The sequence below is a fragment of the Coffea arabica genome, chromosome 7e, assembly GCF_036785885.1.
Source record: "Coffea arabica cultivar ET-39 chromosome 7e, Coffea Arabica ET-39 HiFi, whole genome shotgun sequence".
Taxonomy (NCBI): Eukaryota; Viridiplantae; Streptophyta; class Magnoliopsida; order Gentianales; family Rubiaceae; genus Coffea; species Coffea arabica.
Window position 1 is genome coordinate 8,637,449 of NC_092323.1, and position 17,898 is coordinate 8,655,346.

The window sequence follows — 17,898 nt, forward strand, 5'->3', positions numbered from 1 at the left end:
CGATTGCCAGCTGAAGATGATCATGAAGAACAGGATATGGGCTCAACCTCCGAAATGAGCAGCATTATCAACGTGCACTGCCCTTTGTGTTTCTCGCTGCTAACCCTGACCTTGAAACCACAATTGGCTTTTCATTTGGCTGCTGCTGCTGCGGCGGCAACGACTTAGTAGTAGTCGTAATTTTTCTAATAAAGATCGCATCGTTGGGTTATGGCTGCTGAGGAAGAAGATTAATGAACAGAGCCAGTATTATTCTCACGGGGCTTACACAAAACTAACAAAGAACTCGAGCCAATTTAGGCAATTGTAGTTGAATGCAGCAGCAAAATTCAGAGACTTGGAAAACTTGATACAGGAAATCAATCAACTTCAAAAGGGGTCAATCAACACATACTAACCGGTGCGTTTTAATTTTCATGCGGTTCTCTCTCTCCCTCTCTCTCTTTTATTTCTTGAAGTCCTCATCACCAAATTGGGCAATAAGCTAAGACCTCTAATTCAATTTTTTTTTTTGTTTTTTACTTTTTTAGCGAAAAAGAAATGAAGTTTCAGATGCATTATATGCACATTTAAGCAGTATGAGGGAACAAAATATGTCACAGAAGTGTTTAACAGCAAAACCGCGCAACTCAGATGATTTTGATTGAATTAAAATTGCGAAATGTTACAAAAGCAGCGCACTGCTTCATCATCCTCGTGTGATAATAGCTCAGAAATGAATATCAACCGCTGAAAAACACTTTGCCTTGTCGCCCTCCATCTTATTCTTGTACTTAGAAAAAGTCAATGGCGCTATTTTTCTGCGGAAACGGGAAGTGAGCCGTTGACTTGGCCGTTCGCCTGGTCCTTGGTGGCAACAGGAAGTGATTCTTTTTCTTTTCCATTTTCATGGGTTTGAGTAGAATAGGGGAGCAAACCCTTTTCACGGCATGTGTCAATGGCCGCCCGAAACATGTCCTCCAAGGTGTACTTATATTGGAAGCCCTTGCCTACCAACTTCTTGGAAGAAAAGGATACCACGGGTATGTCCTTGTCTATGCCCTTTAACCTTATTGTATCGAAGGATAGATTATACATAAAAAATGTAGAAATTAGAGTACAACTTATAGAAGTAAGCAGATGAACTCAAGTAGTATAAAGAGCCAAATTAAAGAAGGGAATATTGCAAGAGGCTTACTCAGGGATAGAGTACTCTGGCCATTTTTCCCTGATCAATTTTGCCAAATCATGAATAGTGGCATCATGAGAAGAGCAGATGTATCTTCCTTCGGCGGTAGGATCCTCGTACAAGAATATATGGGCCTCGCAAAGATCATCCAGATGGACGAACTGGCCTTGCCTAATAATTGAGTAGTGAGCTTCATTCCCTGTTGCAGAATAAGGTTGAGAACAATAAAGCTCCAACTTTTGAGGAGATGATTTCCTTTTGTAGAAAGGAAACGGAATACACTTTAATTGTTATTACCAGTGATCAAGGAAAGTGCAGTTATTAGGCTGGGTGGGAATGTAGGCATGATGAATGGACCTACGACTAGCGTTGGTATTATGCTTATGAAATCAATTTTGCTCTGTTTCGAGACCTCCCAGGCTTCTTTCTCAGCCAAAAGCTTAGAAACGAAATACATCTGTTCAAAGAGAGAAATTACAGTGATGATCAGTTGATGATGATTTCTCTCAACCTTTCTTTTTTTTTTTTTTTTGGTGTGACTAATTTATCAAGAGAAGTATGGGAGATAAAATACGGACCCATCCTGTCATCTTCGTCGAATATATAAAGTCCAAATCACTCCAGTTGGTCTCGTCGTAGACGGGCTGTTGGTGTTCTTGAACGTTGACGGTTCCAGCAGATGAAGTGTAAACCAGCCTCTTGACAGTTTTTGCCTTGACACATGATCTTATGATGCTTAAAAAGCCATTGATCGTTGGCTTGATTATTTCGTTCTAGCACATGAACACCCAAAAAGATTGATCAGAGTTTACTACACATTCTTTTCTAAAAACAAATCAATCGCGACTGCTAAAGTAAGGCGTAGAATTCCTGGAAATTTCAGCTTCTACATCATTTGCTAGTGTTTCTTGATGTACATGGAACTCACTTTTCACCAACCATTGTTCTAATAGGATATCAGGTCACATTCAAAGGTATGATCATTAGTGCTACCTTATCAATAACTATAGCTAGCTCGCCTTGATCAGTTATGAATCCTTTTCCTCTACCAAATACAGCAAAAACAAGACAATCAGAATTAGATTGTTGCCACCTCAACCCAAAAAAGAGGTGGCATGTTTTGTTTTACTCTTGAGCTATGAACACACATATGTATACATGCACACCTCAGGGTCTTTAGAGTCGAAATCCATGGGTGTGGCCACATGAAACACCCCTTCGCAGCCTTGAATGGCTTCATCGAAACTTCCTTCTTCCGTCATGTCCGCCTTCCACAGCGTCAAATGCGTGCTGGCTTTAGGCAAATCTAGCAAATGTTTTACTTTCTTCATATTCCCTAGTAAGCAAGTAAATACCAAGTAAGCAACACGAGTCAATTGTAGGAGTACCACATGTACATGGGCATGTAAAAGATTTGCAGAAATGTTGTGACCTGGATCCCGGACAGTGGCCCGGACAACATAGCCACGTTCAAGAAGTCTCATAACAAGCCATGATCCGATGAAACCAGCGGCTCCCGTGACACAAACGGTGCCCTTTGCCGCGGCAGAGGTTGCAATATCTCCTTCCATTTCAAGAAAGGTAGAAGATGAAAAATCAAGCTGGAAACTCTAATGACTATTATATATGCAGAAGAAAAGCTAAAACCCTGGGGAGTTTGGCGAGTTAGAAGGGTGGAGGATGGCCTCATTATATATATCTCTAAGCTGCAGCCTTCAAGTATGATGTTACTGAACTGGTTACGTTTTTGGCAGCAGTTGCACGTGCTCAACGCACCGTTTAGCTACCTGTTAAGATGGAGGCTGCCCTTGAATGGTAGCTGGAGGATGGAAGGGGAACTGTAGCAGCTAAATTAATTCAAACTCAGCAATTATTGCGAACCCCACTAGTGGGGTTTTCCTCTAAATTAACCACGAAACTCAAAATCTATTTTATTTCCGTGTGTACTATAATTATGTACATCCACATATTTAGGAGTCCTATATTTTAGAATTTTGTGGCTGAATATTTACTGTGTAGTGTAAAAAACTCTGCATGAATCATGGACAAGGAAACCGGGGTTGGAAATACAGCATCCGATGTGGATAAAGTAAACAAATACTACTACTTCTCAACTTGATTATGCAGTCTTCTACGGTCTTATTTTTTATTCTCTCTCTGGGGAAGGATCATGTAGCCATCAAACATGTTTCTTGACTTTCACTGTCCTCGTTTCAACTCTTTCAACAAAACAAAGAAGATGGAGTATTAAAAGAGTGCCCAGGATATTAATGTATTATTATTAATGGGTCGCTTGGCGTAAGATCAGAAGAAAAGTTTCTACAAATCTTTGTTTGGGGTTAGGTGGTAAGTCCTTCATCAAATACAATTCTTCAAGCTTCTTGTCAATTTAGGCTTTTATATATGCATCTTAGATTGCTCCATTCTCATTCCTACCAAAGAAAGAGAATCCCAATTGTAGCTAGGCAGGTCTTCTCCTCGTATCCTTTTTTTTTTTTTTTTCTCATTCCATTTTTCTTCGATAATTACATTCCAAATCCCACATGCATAAAAGCCACAGCACCTCAAATTGGGATTTCTGTTGTGTTGACGTAATTATGCCAGTCTTTGCTGCTTGTTCTTGCTTATCCAAGTTTGGACAATTTGCCTAGGTTATGAACTTGAAGAAGGCTACTGAATTGGGCTTACCTGGTTCAAAAAAGTCAAAATCAGGTTTCAGTAATTTGTTGTGCCTGTCTTATGAATCGTAATTTATAGTAATTCGTTTAGAATAGAATTTTCCAAACATAAATAAATGATCTTTTGGGAATCAAAAACTAAATTAGGCCTTTGTTTATGAATTGAGAACAAGGCCTTTGTTCATGTGTCTGGCCTTATCAAATTTTTTCAGGGTAAATAACACAAACCACTCTCACGGTTTGGACTTCAACAAACTATTGAAAACTTCTAGACTACAATCAAAGGAAAAAAAGTTTTTTTTTTTTTTCTTGAAGGATATAATTTGGTGTCTCTTTTATTATTATTATTAGTTCGTATATTTTCGGCCGCAGTTGTACCTATTAAAACATCACAACAAAGCTGGATATTAGTCTTATGCGCTGACTACCAAAGTGGGTAAACAATGATTGCTTGTTTCATGCGTGCTTTTTTTCTTTTTTTTTTTCCTTAATGTTATGAGTACATTTGTTTTATTTACGCAATGCTGCCACGTTAAATGTTGAGACTCAAACTTTTCCCCAGTTATTCAGTACTACCAGGGAAAAGCTCCATTAACTATTTCTCAAAAATAAATATTTTCAGGCGTCAAACTTTCGATACTTATATCCATCACCACCTGTTCGATGAAATTCCCCAGAAAGATATATCTTCCCTCAACTCTCTGCTCAACTCCCACACACGCAATGGGGAAGCTGTTGCTACGTGGGATCTCTTTCTTAAAATGCACTGCACCCGCACTGATCTCAATTCCTACACATTCACACCCGTCTTGACTGCCTGCGCGGCGCTTCTAGACCCGAAACGTGGGCACCAAGTTCACGCCTTGATGATCAAATTGGGAGTGGATTGTGAGATAGTGCCCAAAACTGCCCTGATCGACCTGTACTCCAAATATGGGCAGCTGGGAGACTCGGTTTCTGCATTTTATGAGATGCGTTACAGAGATGTGGTCGCTTGGAATGCTATTCTTTCCAGCTATTTGCGCCACGGGTTGCCGCGAAAAGCCCTCGAATTGTTTGCGGATATGAGGAAGGAAAGAGTGGAGTTCAGTGAATTTACTTTGTGCTCTGCGCTTAAAGCTTGTGCTTCCTCTAGAGCTTGTCAGCAGGGTAAGCAAATTCATGCCGTAGTTATAGTAATGGGCCGTGATTTGGTCGTCCTGAGCACTGCTTTGATTAATTTTTATTCGCACTTGGGCCAGATTGATGCAGCAATGAAAATCTATCGTACCCTCAGCTGCAGAACGGATGATGTTATGTTCAATACCTTGATTTCTGGGTGTGTTCGTAATAAAAGATATGATGCAGCTTTGTCGATTATGAGTTTAATTCGCCCTAACGCTGTGGCACTTACTAGTGCCCTATCTGCTTGTTCTGAGAATTCGGATATTTGGATTGGGAAGCAGATACATGGAGTCGTTATACGTCAAGGATTTACTCATGATACTCAACTGTCTAATGCAGTGTTAGATATGTATGCTAAATGTGGCAAAATTTGGGAGGCAAGTTTAGTTTTTGACAGAATAGCTAGAAAAGATGTGGTGTCTTGGACGAGCATGATAGACGCATATGGTGTTCATGGCTGTGGGGCTGAAGCTATTGATTTATTCAAGAGGATGGAAGGAAAGGAAAATACTAATGTGTTGCCAAACTCTGTGTCATTTCTAGCTGTTTTATCGGCCTGTGCTCATTCGGGTCTAGTGGAACAGGGCCGCAAGTACTTTTACATGTTTCAGGAGAAGTATGGCTTAGTGCCAGCTCCAGAGCACTATGCTTGCTTTATAGATATACTGGGCCGAGCTGGTCAAATTGAAGAAGCGTGGTCTCTTTTCCCTGGTATGGTAGACAAAAATATTAAGCCTTCTCCTGCAGTTTGGGCAGCGGTAGTGAATGCCTGCAGAATTAACCTAGATGTTGAGAGAGGTGAATTTGCTGCTAAATGCCTCATTCAATTGGAACCAAATAACCCAGGGAATTACGTAGCACTTTCCAACTTTTTTGCAGCCATTGGAAGATGGGATTCAGTTGATGAGTTGAGGAGCATTATGAAGAGAAGGGGAATAATTAAGGGAGGAGGAGGTAGTTGGGTCACTATGCACAAGTTTGGTGATAAAATTGAGCATGAACATTCTGGGACAGCAAGTTTTGGAAATCTACAGGAGGTTTTGCTAAGGAATTACTACGTTTAGTACACAAATTTGTTATGTCATGACAGTATAGTTGTTATCCTGTTTGGCAATTAATTATTGTCCAGAAATAGTCGGAGGGTTTCTTTCTTAATATATAGTGATCTTTGAATATGATTTGTCTGCACTTCTTCTAATGTTTGAGCTGGACGCTTTTAGATGAAGTCGTGTTCTGCCTCCACTTTCTCTCCTAGAAATCAAGTCACGCGTTGATCCTTCTTTTTAACTTTGATAGATTATTGATTGGTTTATGGTGTGTCTTGACTTAGTCTGCTTTTGTAGAGAGGAGCACTAATTGGAGGGTGGGTGCTTAGTCTCAAATTTGAATGATTGGAACTTTTTGAATAATTTGTATGTTTTTCTTTTTCACCCGACGGATTCAGACTCATTTCTCTGTGTTTGGTACTTGTCACCTCAGCATTTGCTTGCGATGAGATTGAGACGGAAGCAGCAATTGTAAAATACCGTAGGAATAGGCTCCACACAACATTTATGTATGTCCTCCCGGTGGTTGGCAGTTGCACTAAAAAGTCAACTAAGAGGAGCCCAACTTGTGATCCATTTTCTACTACGATGACGTGAGCATTTAATCTACGTTAATGCATATGTTGAAAATTTCAACAAAGAAGCGCCTCAGTCCTCACAAGCATAAAAACGGATGCGTGAGTTTCATTATTTGGCGTCAGATTTGCAGTTTTTAGTTTCCTCTTGTGCTTGTCCTCGCTCCTCTGCCGGCTGCACCAAATAAGAATTCTTTCTTTATTCAAGCAAAAACCCCGTGGTGCTTTTCTTCGTTGAAGAGCCATGTTGAGAGCTCTGAGCACACGAAATGGACGGCGTTATGAGAAGATAGAGGAGGGCGGCCAGTCTAGTGCTGTTTTGGAAGCTCAGTTGAACAAATCCAGGAGCTTGCCTGCAAAACTATTTGGTTCGCAGCAGAAATCAACAAGAGGGCAGACTGCTGAAGAAAAATCTGCTGCAAAACAAGCCAGGACGGTCAGCAAGATTCACCCGATGTTTAACCTCTTTGATCCCCGTCTGAGAAAGAAAGCCACAGCAAATCCAGAATTCTCCAGATACTTGGAATATCTCAAGGAAGAAGGTACAGCGGGCTTGGGTCCAACTCCAAATATGCCCGTAATCCACGAAACATAAAATTCTGCTGTTTTCTTCCTGTACTGTTTTTGTGTTGCCGCTGTTGAGCAAGAAACGTAGATTAGCATGTATTTATTTACCTGTATATCATTTCAGTAGATCCCCCTGAAGTTTTAAGGGACGGTGCTATCTGTATAAAGGGTCATGCGAGGAACTGCAAAAAAAAAATGCAAAAGTCTACATCTTTTGCCTTTTTTAATGATGTTTTCTTGCCGTCCCTTGTTCTCTTTCAGTCTCAGATTGGCTTTGGCCGCGGTGGCGGCTGGGAAGACCTGTTCCTCTTGAGGAAAAATATGTTAAATATAACAAAAAAAAAAAGTACACCATGTCGTTGAAATTGTATCACATAAATAAAGCGAGCAGCATTTGTTATGTAGTGTGAAAATGCAAATTCCATCTCGAACTCTGATTGCTCTCGGTCTGTTTATTATTGATTTTACCCTGTTTCTTCAAGTCCGGGTGGTCTTATTTTACTGCGCATAAATTTTTCTTTTTTCTTTTTCTTTTTTTTGGTGGAGTTTTATGTTGGCGGTCCAGAATTGGCAGCCTAACATTGTATATTTGCGAGAGAATAGTCCCACCCATCACCCATGGCTGGCAGTTGACACTTTGGACAACAAACCCCCCAAAAATGGGAAACACGTTGACATATCATACATATATACACGGCCCATGTACCGGGCTATTGGGCTCCAATCATTAAATGGAGAGTGGACTAGACGACGTTGCGTTTACTTTGGGCTGAAGTGATTAATTGGGTTGAAAGGTTCCATGCCGATCCATCATAGTCAACTGGTACACAATATCTGATTTTAACTATGGGATAATTTTAGAAACCTCCCTTGAGGTTTCTGACAATTTCGCTGACCTCCCCTAAGGTTTCGAAAATAACACTGACCTCCCCTCAACTGATTTTGGGGCCATTGCTGATGTAACCTAGAATGAATTTACTGCTTTGCCCTAATGCATAAAAGGCTGATAAGAAACGAATTTCTGGAAAAATATAATTAGTCATTAAATAAATGAACTAATTAAATGATATTAACCGTGGTTCTATCTCTAATAAGCCAATGTAACTGCACTTAAGAAATGGCACTAATTGATATACCAATATGATGCCATTTTCTTGTGATTCGACATGACTTCAGAGAGCAACATAAGGATAGTCTTATACGGAAACTTGGGGAAGATAGAAAAATGGAGGGAAAGGAAGGAGAAAAGCATGGCTCCCCTCAGGTTAAAATCTGTTGATTTGCATTAAGATTATTGACATGCTACCTACTCATGCTTTTGTATATGGTTGGCATTAGTGACAAACAATCAATGGTCATGAAATTTGGCTTTGCAATCCTTACCACCTGCTTCATTCTTTTGGGGCGGATGGTGTTTTGAAACTATCTTGGATTGCAGCAATAGTTTTGTAGTACTACAACTGCTGCAATTATAGCAATTTTGAACTAACGTCAAGTGACTTATGTTGTCTTACTAACTAGTTCAACTAATATGTTGTTGTTTATTATCTCTTAGTAAAGTTAGAGTAGTAGTCATCAAATAACAGTCATGCATTTCTTCCAAATACAATCTAATTGACAAGTACTACTGGTTTGCTTCTTATATAATTAGAAAAGACTTAAAATGGCTGGTACAATGTCGTGGCACTTTTACATTTATTACAAGAGTTTATCCAATTGATTTTATAATTTGAATGAATATAAATACAACACCTAGTGTGATATTTATGATAAGTATCATGTTAACTATAGCCTTTGGTTGTTCCAGCCTTGCCACTTTTTATTACCTCGAAATTAGATAATCACACTAAAAATAAATTATTTCTTTAGTTGCTTGAGCCGATTATATGCTTTTGAAAAAAACTAAAAATATGGCCATTGCACTAGCCATTGGTGCAAACTGGAACTTCAAGTTGTTGCTACGGCATTTTTTCTAATAGCTCTTACACCTGCTAGAATTTACTAATTATTTATGTCTTTTAATATTTTTCATTATTTACTAATACAAGTTGTGGATAAGCAGAAAGGGCATTTATGGAACACAAATATCATCTCACTCTTCAAAATACCTTTTTAATGCTCATGTTTCTGACATGGGCTGATCATGTTACTACAACTATAAGTTCAGGGGAGGTTTATGTCATTTTCAAAACCTTAGGAAAGATCAATGAAATTGTTAGAAACTTCAGGGGAGGTTTCTAAAATTATCCCTTTAACTATTGAAGAATTTATCAGTCACCTTTGTTGGAGAGCATGCGAGGCTTGCTAGGAAGAACAAATTGGATCAGTTATAAATTTATAAATCATAGTACCAACGAATAATTCTTTAGCTTGAGAATCAAGTTGTTTGTCCTCTCACTATAAAGATTTCACTTTTTCCAAAGCAATTAGCATTGTTAGGTCACTAGACGATCAAGCCAAAAAGAAAAAAAAGAAGAAGAAGAAGAAGACAATTGATGATCACAAAAGTATTATTAGTTTTCCGTCTATATTTATTTTTAAGCACTTGTTGTTGGACAATCATAAACTTTTCACTATTTGAGAATATTTTAATTTTTCAAGTGTGCAGTTTAAGCACTTAGAATAGAACGGGTCAAAATTAGGGATTATCGTACATCTAAATTATCCGTACATCTAAATTATTAGCAAAATGGATCATAAAAATAAAAGTTGCGTAGCGTCCAAGTCCAACAATATCGTGCCAGCAGTGCAACAGAATCAACCACTTTGCTTTGTCCAGTTTGCTCTTTCTTTCTTCACGACATTACAGCGTGTTCGCTTCCGTGCCGCGAACCATGATGGATCTTTAAAGCACAAGATATTTGGATTGCAATCTTCTATTAAAAAAAAATTTCACATTTTTCGTAGACATATCTTTTAATTACTTTTTTTTATCTCATATATATATATATATATATCAAACTCTTACAATATATATATATTTTACAAAAATTTAAAAATTAACAATCCAAATTAAATCATTTTTCTAAAACAGCGAAATCTATTATTACACGCGTAAGAAATGTCTATGAAGATTCACACTAACTATTTAATGAAAGCGGTGCTTTGACCTTTAAGATAGTCTAATGTCAAATGGATCACTTGTGCAAGTTAAGTCAAATGGATCACTCTCAACTTGCGAATGTTCAAAGTTGAATTCAAGGATATCCATTATTGATTACTGTAATGTTTGGTCCAGCTTCACTGAATAATGCGACAAGAAGGAAAAATGTTTTAGACATCTTGTAACTAAAATCTTGGCTAATTTCTCAGAATATACGTATAAAAAAAAATTATCCACCGAATGAAGCTCTGACATAAGGGATTTCTCAAACTATACCGGCCGTGCTCACTGTGCACGGCCGCTACTGACATCTTCGCAGGCTCCGCAGAAGTTTGCACGGCTGAAATCTTCTCAAAAATTTGCAGCCGCTCCACCAATTCTTTCAATCATGATGGCATGAGCTGCAAGCCTGCAGCTGCACTATTACTAAGTCTACTGGCTTTCTCGGGCTCTTGGACCGTCTCAAAGCCACCAAAAATATTTGTTTAAAATTGATTGAAGTCTGGACATGGATGGAGGGAGGAAATGGAAGTCTGGAACCATGTCCTTTAAGCAGACAAAGTATATTGAACAAAATATATTTTAAACAAAATATTAATATTTATATATAAACATATATATTTATTTCAATTGATATAATATATATAATATACATACTAATATTAATATAATTTAAAAACGAGAATCGGATACAAACCAGTTATTAAGTTAGTTATACGCCTTAGTCAAGGTTGTTGGTGGAAAAAAATCCACTCAATTATATATTTATCTATATATATTTATATATATTTATAAATATACTTATTTCAATTTTGTTTTATAATATGTATATTAATATATATTAATATGTATATTTTAATTATGTATATTATATTATATATATAAATTATAGTAATATTAATATGTATATTTCAATTATGTATATTATATATATTATATCAATTGAAATAAATATTATATATTTATATATAAATAATAATATTTTGTTCAAAATATATTTATATATATTTATATTTATATAAATATATTTATTTATAAATATCATACAAGTTTATATTAATTTAAATATATTTATATAAATATATAAATATATTTATTTTAATTTTGTTTTATAATATGTATATTAATATATATTAATATGTATATTTCAATTATGTATATTATATTATATATATCTAAATTATATTAATATTAATATGTAAATTATATTATATATATTATATCAATTGAAATAAATATATATTTATATATAAATATAAATATTTTGTTTAAAATACTTTGTTTGCTTAAAGGACATCCAGACTTCCATTTCCTCCCTCCATCCATGTACAGACTTCAATCAATTTTAAACAAATGTTTTTGGTGGCTTTGAAACTGTCCAAGAGCCCGAGAAAGCTAGTAGACTCAGTAATAGTGCAGCTGCAGGCTTGTAGCTCATGGAAATCCTCAAAATGGTGGTTTATATATTACTGGTCGATAGCTCATAGAATGAGGCAAACAGAGTGATGGGATTTATTTTAGAAGGGTGGTTGCCCCTCTCTGTTTGAGCCTATGATTTCTTCATTAATTATCCAAAAATAAATCCTCCAGACACAACAGACCAGCACTGATTTTGTGTCTCCCGGGGACGTGCTCAGTCAGCACGTCCCTGTCTGACACATGCGCAGACTTGGAGTCAGTTTGAAGCAGCTTTTTCAGTCGCGGACGTGCCCAGTCAGCACGTCCGCGCTGACACCCTCTGCACCCCTGAATTTTTTGCAGACAAGATTTCTGTGGAATATTTAATTATGCGGCCGTGCTGACTCAGCACGGCCGCTATAGAATGAGAAACACCCCATGTCAGAGGTGTATTTGGCGGTTGTTTTTTTTAAATACAAATATTCTAAGGAATTAGCCTAAAATCTTATGCCAGATAGCTGCCCTACCCTCTTCATCAGTGCTATTAGTCGAGCCGAATATTTGACTGTCGAACTCGTTTCGTGCTTAACTTGAGTCAGACTCGAGCTCACTCGACTAATCGGACGAGTCTTGAAATGTGCTTGAATTCGGCTCGTTAATAGGATATGTGACTCGAGCTCATGCAAATTGATCATAGTAAAAACCTGTAATTTTCAGTTTCTATTTTTTTGACTTGTTAAATGACATATATAACCTTTCTTATCGAACCCAAAACGAACTACTTGAATAACAAATAATTCAAGTTTATTCGACTCGTTAATTAATCAGAAGGGTAGTTTAAAATTTTTAAAAATTTTGTTACACAAATAACAAAAATAAGGGAGGTAATTGATATTTTTAAAACCTCATAGAGCCAAGTGATATTACCTCAGAGGTTTCTGATATTATCCCTAATTTATATGCATTCTTTTATCTCTAAAAAGATCCTAGTACTAGTTGACTTGATTTATCATGGATTTTGATTTGAGGTGGGAGGCGGTCCGATGAGCTGCGCCCAACAAATTAGATATAAAACTCTCGCTCATAAATACGATAAAGGGTCGCTGTCGATCACTTTGTCGTTCAAAGTTCAAACACCAATCACCATCACCCCCCCCCCCCCCCCGGCCCCCAAAACGATTTCCCAAATAGCAGGAGGAGGAGCCGCCCTGGACTGGGAGGAAGAAAAAGAGATTTTGTGGTAGGGCAAAGTGGGGGGACTTACGTTTTCTAGTATCCTGTTCCCAAAGGCTAAGGGGAGAACCAGAGAAGAGGTCATGATCCGTCATCACAATGATCTTTCAATAATTAATAATGTTAGCTATTAGTACTATTCTGGAAGAACCGTGCTTTCTCATTCACCACCCTTTCTCTTCCCTGCCCTTCCGTTAAGACTCCAATGAATTCTGACAATTAATTAAATTAAACTATGATCATCAACAATACCATATCGGTTCATTGTCACAATAATTTATTCGAATGACCAGAGTTCGTTACAGCTGTCTCCCCATGCCTTTTGCTTCCTGCCTTCAAATCTCCTCCTCGCTTTAGGGTTTCTTCTGCTCCTTCTGGTAATCTATTGCTCTCCCTCTCCCCCCGACTCAGCTGAATTCGAGCGTACGTGGTTTTATCTGTCTGTGGAGTGGATTTTGTATTGTCGGACTTGTTTTTAGCTTTTATTCTGTTTTCTGTAGCTTTCACTAGCTGACAAACGGTATATTTTCCAAATGGACGTTTGAATTATTTACTTGGTCCGGTTCGCTGATTATCCGACCTTGTTTTACTCCTTTTCTTTGTCTTTTTTTGATATAGCAGCTCTACTTTTGATTAGCATGTGTTCTATTATTAGACACGGTGTTCAGTTATGCCAGTTTGCATGATTAAACATTAAGCAATCCTTGGGGTTCAGAGGGGTTAGTTAACGATGAAAGTCCATTTTTTCCTCTTAAAATCGATTGGTTTGGTTATGTCTTATTGGAATTTGGAAGAAGGCATGTCTATGCAGATTAGGCGTTTTTGAGTTTAGTTTAATGTGGGATTTTTTTTATTCTCAGCCTTTTCACCTGAATTGCTGCTCGTGAATTATCGCTTGAGGTTTTATGGTGATTGAGGGAATATTTACTACTGGTTGGGCAGGTTGTTGATGTTGTATAATCATGCCCGCGTTTACAGCTATAGCTTTGGATAGATTAATAGAAACAGGGGCTCCAGAAACTATGGCAGGAGGGAAGAATGGTCCTGATGTGAAAGTGGAAGGGAGGAACAGTACCTCGATTTCCACTTTTGATAAGGGAGTTACTGCTCCCAGAAGTAAGCTCGAAAAGGCAGTAAGTATTCCCACTGGGAAGTTGGACACGAGAAATGATACATCAAACGTGACCATAGATGGGAAACGTCACTGGGCTCAGATATCTCCAGCACTTTATGCTACTCCCGAACCAACCCCGCTTCCTGATTCTCCTTCTTCATTCCCACCATCACCTTATATCATCAATCACAAGCGGCGTGGTCCACGACTTCTAAAGAGCTTCTCTCAGGATGATGTTGGCACACGCCATCAAGCTTTAGATGAGAAAAAGTTGGATGACGAGGTAAAACATGCAGAGAGGGAGGTTGCTAGTTCTACACATGACAATAATACTCTTCCAGACAAGGTCATTGAATCTCCGGAGGTATATGATGGTGCATCAACTGTCCATAGCCCTGTGGAGGAAAAGAGTGTCAATGGTATTTCTAACAGGGAACTTGGAATTAATGATTTGGCTAATCATTCAGTGGTGGAAAATAGTATATCTAACTCTGCCATATTCAGTTTCCAACGAGATGGTGAGGGTGATGATTTCTTCGATCCCCAAGAATCAATGAGTGTCAAGAGCAACGCTGAAAGTGAGACTAATAGTGTGGTAGAGCGATCTCTGAATGTTGCAACTCCATTGGCAGAATTTTATGATGCTTGGGAAGGTATTGGATGTTTTCCCTCCGAATTTCTTTGCACTCTGCTATACTGACTTCTTTTATATGTAATTGAGCTTGGATTTCACGTGGTTCTTGTTATTACAACAGTGTATGAAGCTCTTTTCTTTTCTTTTTTTTTTTTTGGTTTTGTTTTGGGGAAAAAAATGTTCAAGTGTCTTTGAGGATCAAATTTCAGATCTGAAAATTCTATGGAAACGAAAAGAACATGGACAGTTATGAACTGCTGCTTAGCTGATTGATTTTCAGCTGTATAAATTCATTTGTGGAATTATTGTCGTGCTGTTAATTGGGTCCATTAGTGCCTTACATGCATCTCCTTCTTCAGAACTATCTTCTGAGACTGGCCCACAGCCTTCTGTACCTGACTTTGAAGCTGAATTGCGTGAATTACAATTGAGTGTGTTGACGGAGTTAGAGAGGCGCAAGCAAGCAGAAGAATCATTGAGAAACACCAGAGCCCAGTGGCAGAAGATTCGAGAAGAATTATCTGTCATAGGTTTGACTCTACCTGTAGATCTTGTTGCCGCTTCGGAGGATATAAATCCTATTCGAGAGCTGTCCCTACAGTTTGACCTTGCTCGATTTGTGTCAAATTCTATTGGGAGAGGAACTGCCAAGGCTGAGGTTGAGATGGAGATGGAGGCTCTAATGGAGTTGAAAAACTTTGAGATTGCTCGGTTGTTGGACAGGCTACACTATTATGAAGCTGTTAATAGGGAGATGTCTCACAGGAATCAGGAAACAATAGGTGAGATTTCCTTTTTGGTCGGTTTTTGTAACTATCAGTTGCCTAATCACCTTAACTATTGGGCTAGTTGTCTACTTTGTAGTATTCATTTCTTCATCTCTCCTTTGAGCTTTAGAGATTATGCTTGTGATAATATGCTTTCATATGTGACTTGTGTGATTTTCCAGTTTCGCTTACTTTTTTAGGTTCCTCCCGGTTGTAATGAACCAAGGCATCACCGGAAGAAGAGAAAAGACAAATGGGGTTTGAAAAAAAAAAAGATGAAAAAAGAAAATTAATGGAACATCTAACCATTGTCAAGTCGATTCCTAATTCCTCTCCCCACTGTTTAATTGCCTTCTAAATTTTGAATTAGACCTGGTTTCCAATGTGCATACCTGTTCCTTTTCTTAATTATGAAAAACATGTCATTGAGATATTTGTTTAAAGGTAGTCTTTCATCAAGTTTAATAAGGAATCATGTTTACAGGAATTTTGGATACTTGGAAGGATGAGGAGATAGGAATAGTTGTCTGTAATGAAGAAAATGTAGTATATCATATTCCCGTTTGTTTTGGTGATTAGCTCTGCTTTTGATTGTATGTCCATGCCTAGTATTTTGACCCAGGTTAGCATTTAGCACTGGGTTTATGATTGACATGGCTGGTGTTTTGTTGACTAAATGAGCACTGAGTTTCTTTAGGTCAGCAATAAATGTTCATGTTTGATTTACTGGACAAGGGATTGCAACCCTGGATAAGCTCCGGGTATATTTATTGTTTGATCATCGTTTGCTAAATTGTACTGCACATTTGCTAAATTGTACTGCACACGTTGGTTGTGGTGATAATTTGAGTTCCAATTGAAGAGTAAAATTTTTACACCATAAACAGCAAAGAACAAGATACTAGCTACTTTGTTATGTTCAACTGTGCTGCATCCTAGATTAATACAATCCAAATTAATACTATCTACGTTGTTTGTTCTTCCTTTTGTATTTTCCCCTCTAGAGCTGCAAAACCACTAGGCAGAGAAAGAGCTCAAATTCTTAGACTTGGTTTAAGGAGCTTCTGGGTATCAAAACTGGTTCCCAAGGAGGCCAGCTTTTTGGGTTTTTCCATTTGATTATAATCACCATACCCCTTGCTTTACTCCTGTCAAGATTGCCGATGATGGATACTTTGACAACTTCCTCTGATTCTCTTTTCAGACACATAGTTATAAACTCTCTCTGTTGTTTGCCTTTGTTTAGAGATATCAAGGCGTCTTAGGCAAAGAAGGAAGAAAAGGCAGAGGTGGATTTGGGGATCAGTTGCTGCTGCTATAACAGTTGGTGCTGCTGTTTTAGCATGGTCTTGCTTCCCAACTGGAAAAGGGTCTTCTACAAATCTCTTGCCTTCTCCTGAGGGTGATCATACATCAGAGAAATGAGTTTCAATCCCTATGTTTATGCATGACATGTTGAGCAAGAGAGGTCACATATGTCATTTTGTGAATAGCAACATCTTTGTCCTTTAGTTTCACATATCATTCTCTTTAGCAGGAGATGTATAGGTCCTCCAAAATAATCTTTATGCTCAGCTATGGTTTTAGCTTGCAATATGAAATGGTTGAATATGAAAAAAATAATACAAGTCATTACAAATTTTGAAGTCTGCAATACAGCAGGGCAAGATAATCTCTTTTTCGTTCATTTGCATTGCACTTAAAATGCTTTGATGTGATATTTATTCCTCTGTCTTGCTATTATAACTATGAGAATATGTTCAAGAATTATACATTTTGTACAGCAGGGGGCCATCAGGTTGGATGGAAATACTTGCGTACTCATTGATCCGAGTCTTAAATGTTTCCTTCTGTTTTCCCTGCTACACTTGTTCTTTGGCAGTTGGAATCAATGCTTTTGAGGCGGGTGTTCGCCTTATGAAAGGTTTTCCGTGAGTGCCTGTGTAACTACATAACGTTGTTATGGATCTTAATGCAAACAACTTAGTAGTTGCTTTTGATAAAGATTTTCCAACATATTTGTTATTCACCTGCCAGGATTACAGAATGGGTGTAGCTATTTCAGGGTGTGTGTTTCAGCTTTATAGGAAATTGAATGTGGTTTTAGAATATGGTGAAAATTATGCTTTGTGATTACTTGGAAGAACAGCCAGCCTGAAGGTCAATTTTCCCCCTTTTCCTGCAACTATCTTCCTTTTTGGAATTCTTCCGTTGTATATTTGCTGTGAAAGAGGGATAAACACATTGATTGGTAGTACTAAAGATGGAAATTTGTTGTTCCATCCTAATTGCTAAACATAAAACATGGCATCATCCTCTGGTGGCTTCCGGGCTAAACAGTGCATCACTAGAGCAGGGGCTTCGGTCAAGAACGGTAACAAACAGAAACACTGGCGTGAGAAGCAGGTTTTACTTGGAATCAACCCGTCCTGAGATATATGGCAGTAGTCT

The 17,898-nt window shown here is 37.9% G+C and overlaps 4 protein-coding genes across 11 annotated transcripts; 3 read left to right on the forward strand and 1 right to left on the reverse strand.

Annotated features, from left to right (window-relative positions):
• Positions 1 to 607: 607 nt before the first annotated feature.
• On the reverse strand, positions 608 to 2,860 carry LOC113700151 (dihydroflavonol 4-reductase). Of its 2 annotated transcripts, XM_072059490.1 has the most exons (7): positions 2,601 to 2,740; positions 2,335 to 2,504; positions 2,162 to 2,213; positions 1,747 to 1,941; positions 1,466 to 1,625; positions 1,178 to 1,367; positions 608 to 1,048 (listed from the first exon to the last, which is right to left on the reverse strand). In XM_072059490.1, exons 2-7 carry the CDS (start codon positions 2,406 to 2,408, stop codon positions 793 to 795), a joined length of 927 nt encoding a protein of 308 aa, XP_071915591.1. In that variant the 5' UTR covers positions 2,409 to 2,504; positions 2,601 to 2,740; the 3' UTR covers positions 608 to 792. The 2 variants fall into 2 exon arrangements, with proteins under 2 accessions (XP_071915591.1, XP_027076458.1); XM_027220657.2 differs by lacking the exon at positions 2,162 to 2,213 and having other exon boundaries at positions 2,601 to 2,860.
• A 319-nt stretch (positions 2,861 to 3,179) lies between these two features.
• LOC113699067 (pentatricopeptide repeat-containing protein At5g66500, mitochondrial) lies at positions 3,180 to 7,611 on the forward strand. 2 transcript variants are annotated; one of them, XM_027219129.2, is made up of 2 exons: positions 3,180 to 3,514; positions 4,469 to 7,611. In XM_027219129.2, exon 2 carries the CDS (start codon positions 4,608 to 4,610, stop codon positions 6,072 to 6,074), a length of 1,467 nt encoding a protein of 488 aa, XP_027074930.1. In that variant the 5' UTR covers positions 3,180 to 3,514; positions 4,469 to 4,607; the 3' UTR covers positions 6,075 to 7,611. The 2 variants fall into 2 exon arrangements, with proteins under 2 accessions (XP_027074930.1, XP_027074929.1); XM_027219128.2 differs by lacking the exon at positions 3,180 to 3,514 and having other exon boundaries at positions 3,563 to 7,611.
• LOC140011218 (uncharacterized) lies at positions 6,876 to 7,226 on the forward strand. Its single transcript, XM_072059973.1, has one exon. It carries the CDS (start codon positions 6,876 to 6,878, stop codon positions 7,224 to 7,226), a length of 351 nt encoding a protein of 116 aa, XP_071916074.1.
• A 5,132-nt stretch (positions 7,612 to 12,743) lies between the features above and the next one.
• LOC113699196 (uncharacterized) lies at positions 12,744 to 17,134 on the forward strand. 6 transcript variants are annotated; one of them, XM_027219377.2, is made up of 4 exons: positions 12,744 to 13,355; positions 13,875 to 14,699; positions 15,040 to 15,462; positions 16,694 to 17,134. In XM_027219377.2, the coding sequence occupies exons 2-4, from the start codon at positions 13,895 to 13,897 to the stop codon at positions 16,870 to 16,872; spliced, it is 1,407 nt and encodes a 468-aa protein (XP_027075178.1). In that variant the 5' UTR covers positions 12,744 to 13,355; positions 13,875 to 13,894; the 3' UTR covers positions 16,873 to 17,134. The 6 variants fall into 6 exon arrangements, with proteins under 6 accessions (XP_027075178.1, XP_071914806.1, XP_027075176.1 ...); XM_072058705.1 differs by having other exon boundaries at positions 12,744 to 13,012; XM_027219375.2 differs by having other exon boundaries at positions 12,745 to 13,355; positions 13,793 to 14,699.
• Positions 17,135 to 17,898: the final 764 nt, after the last annotated feature.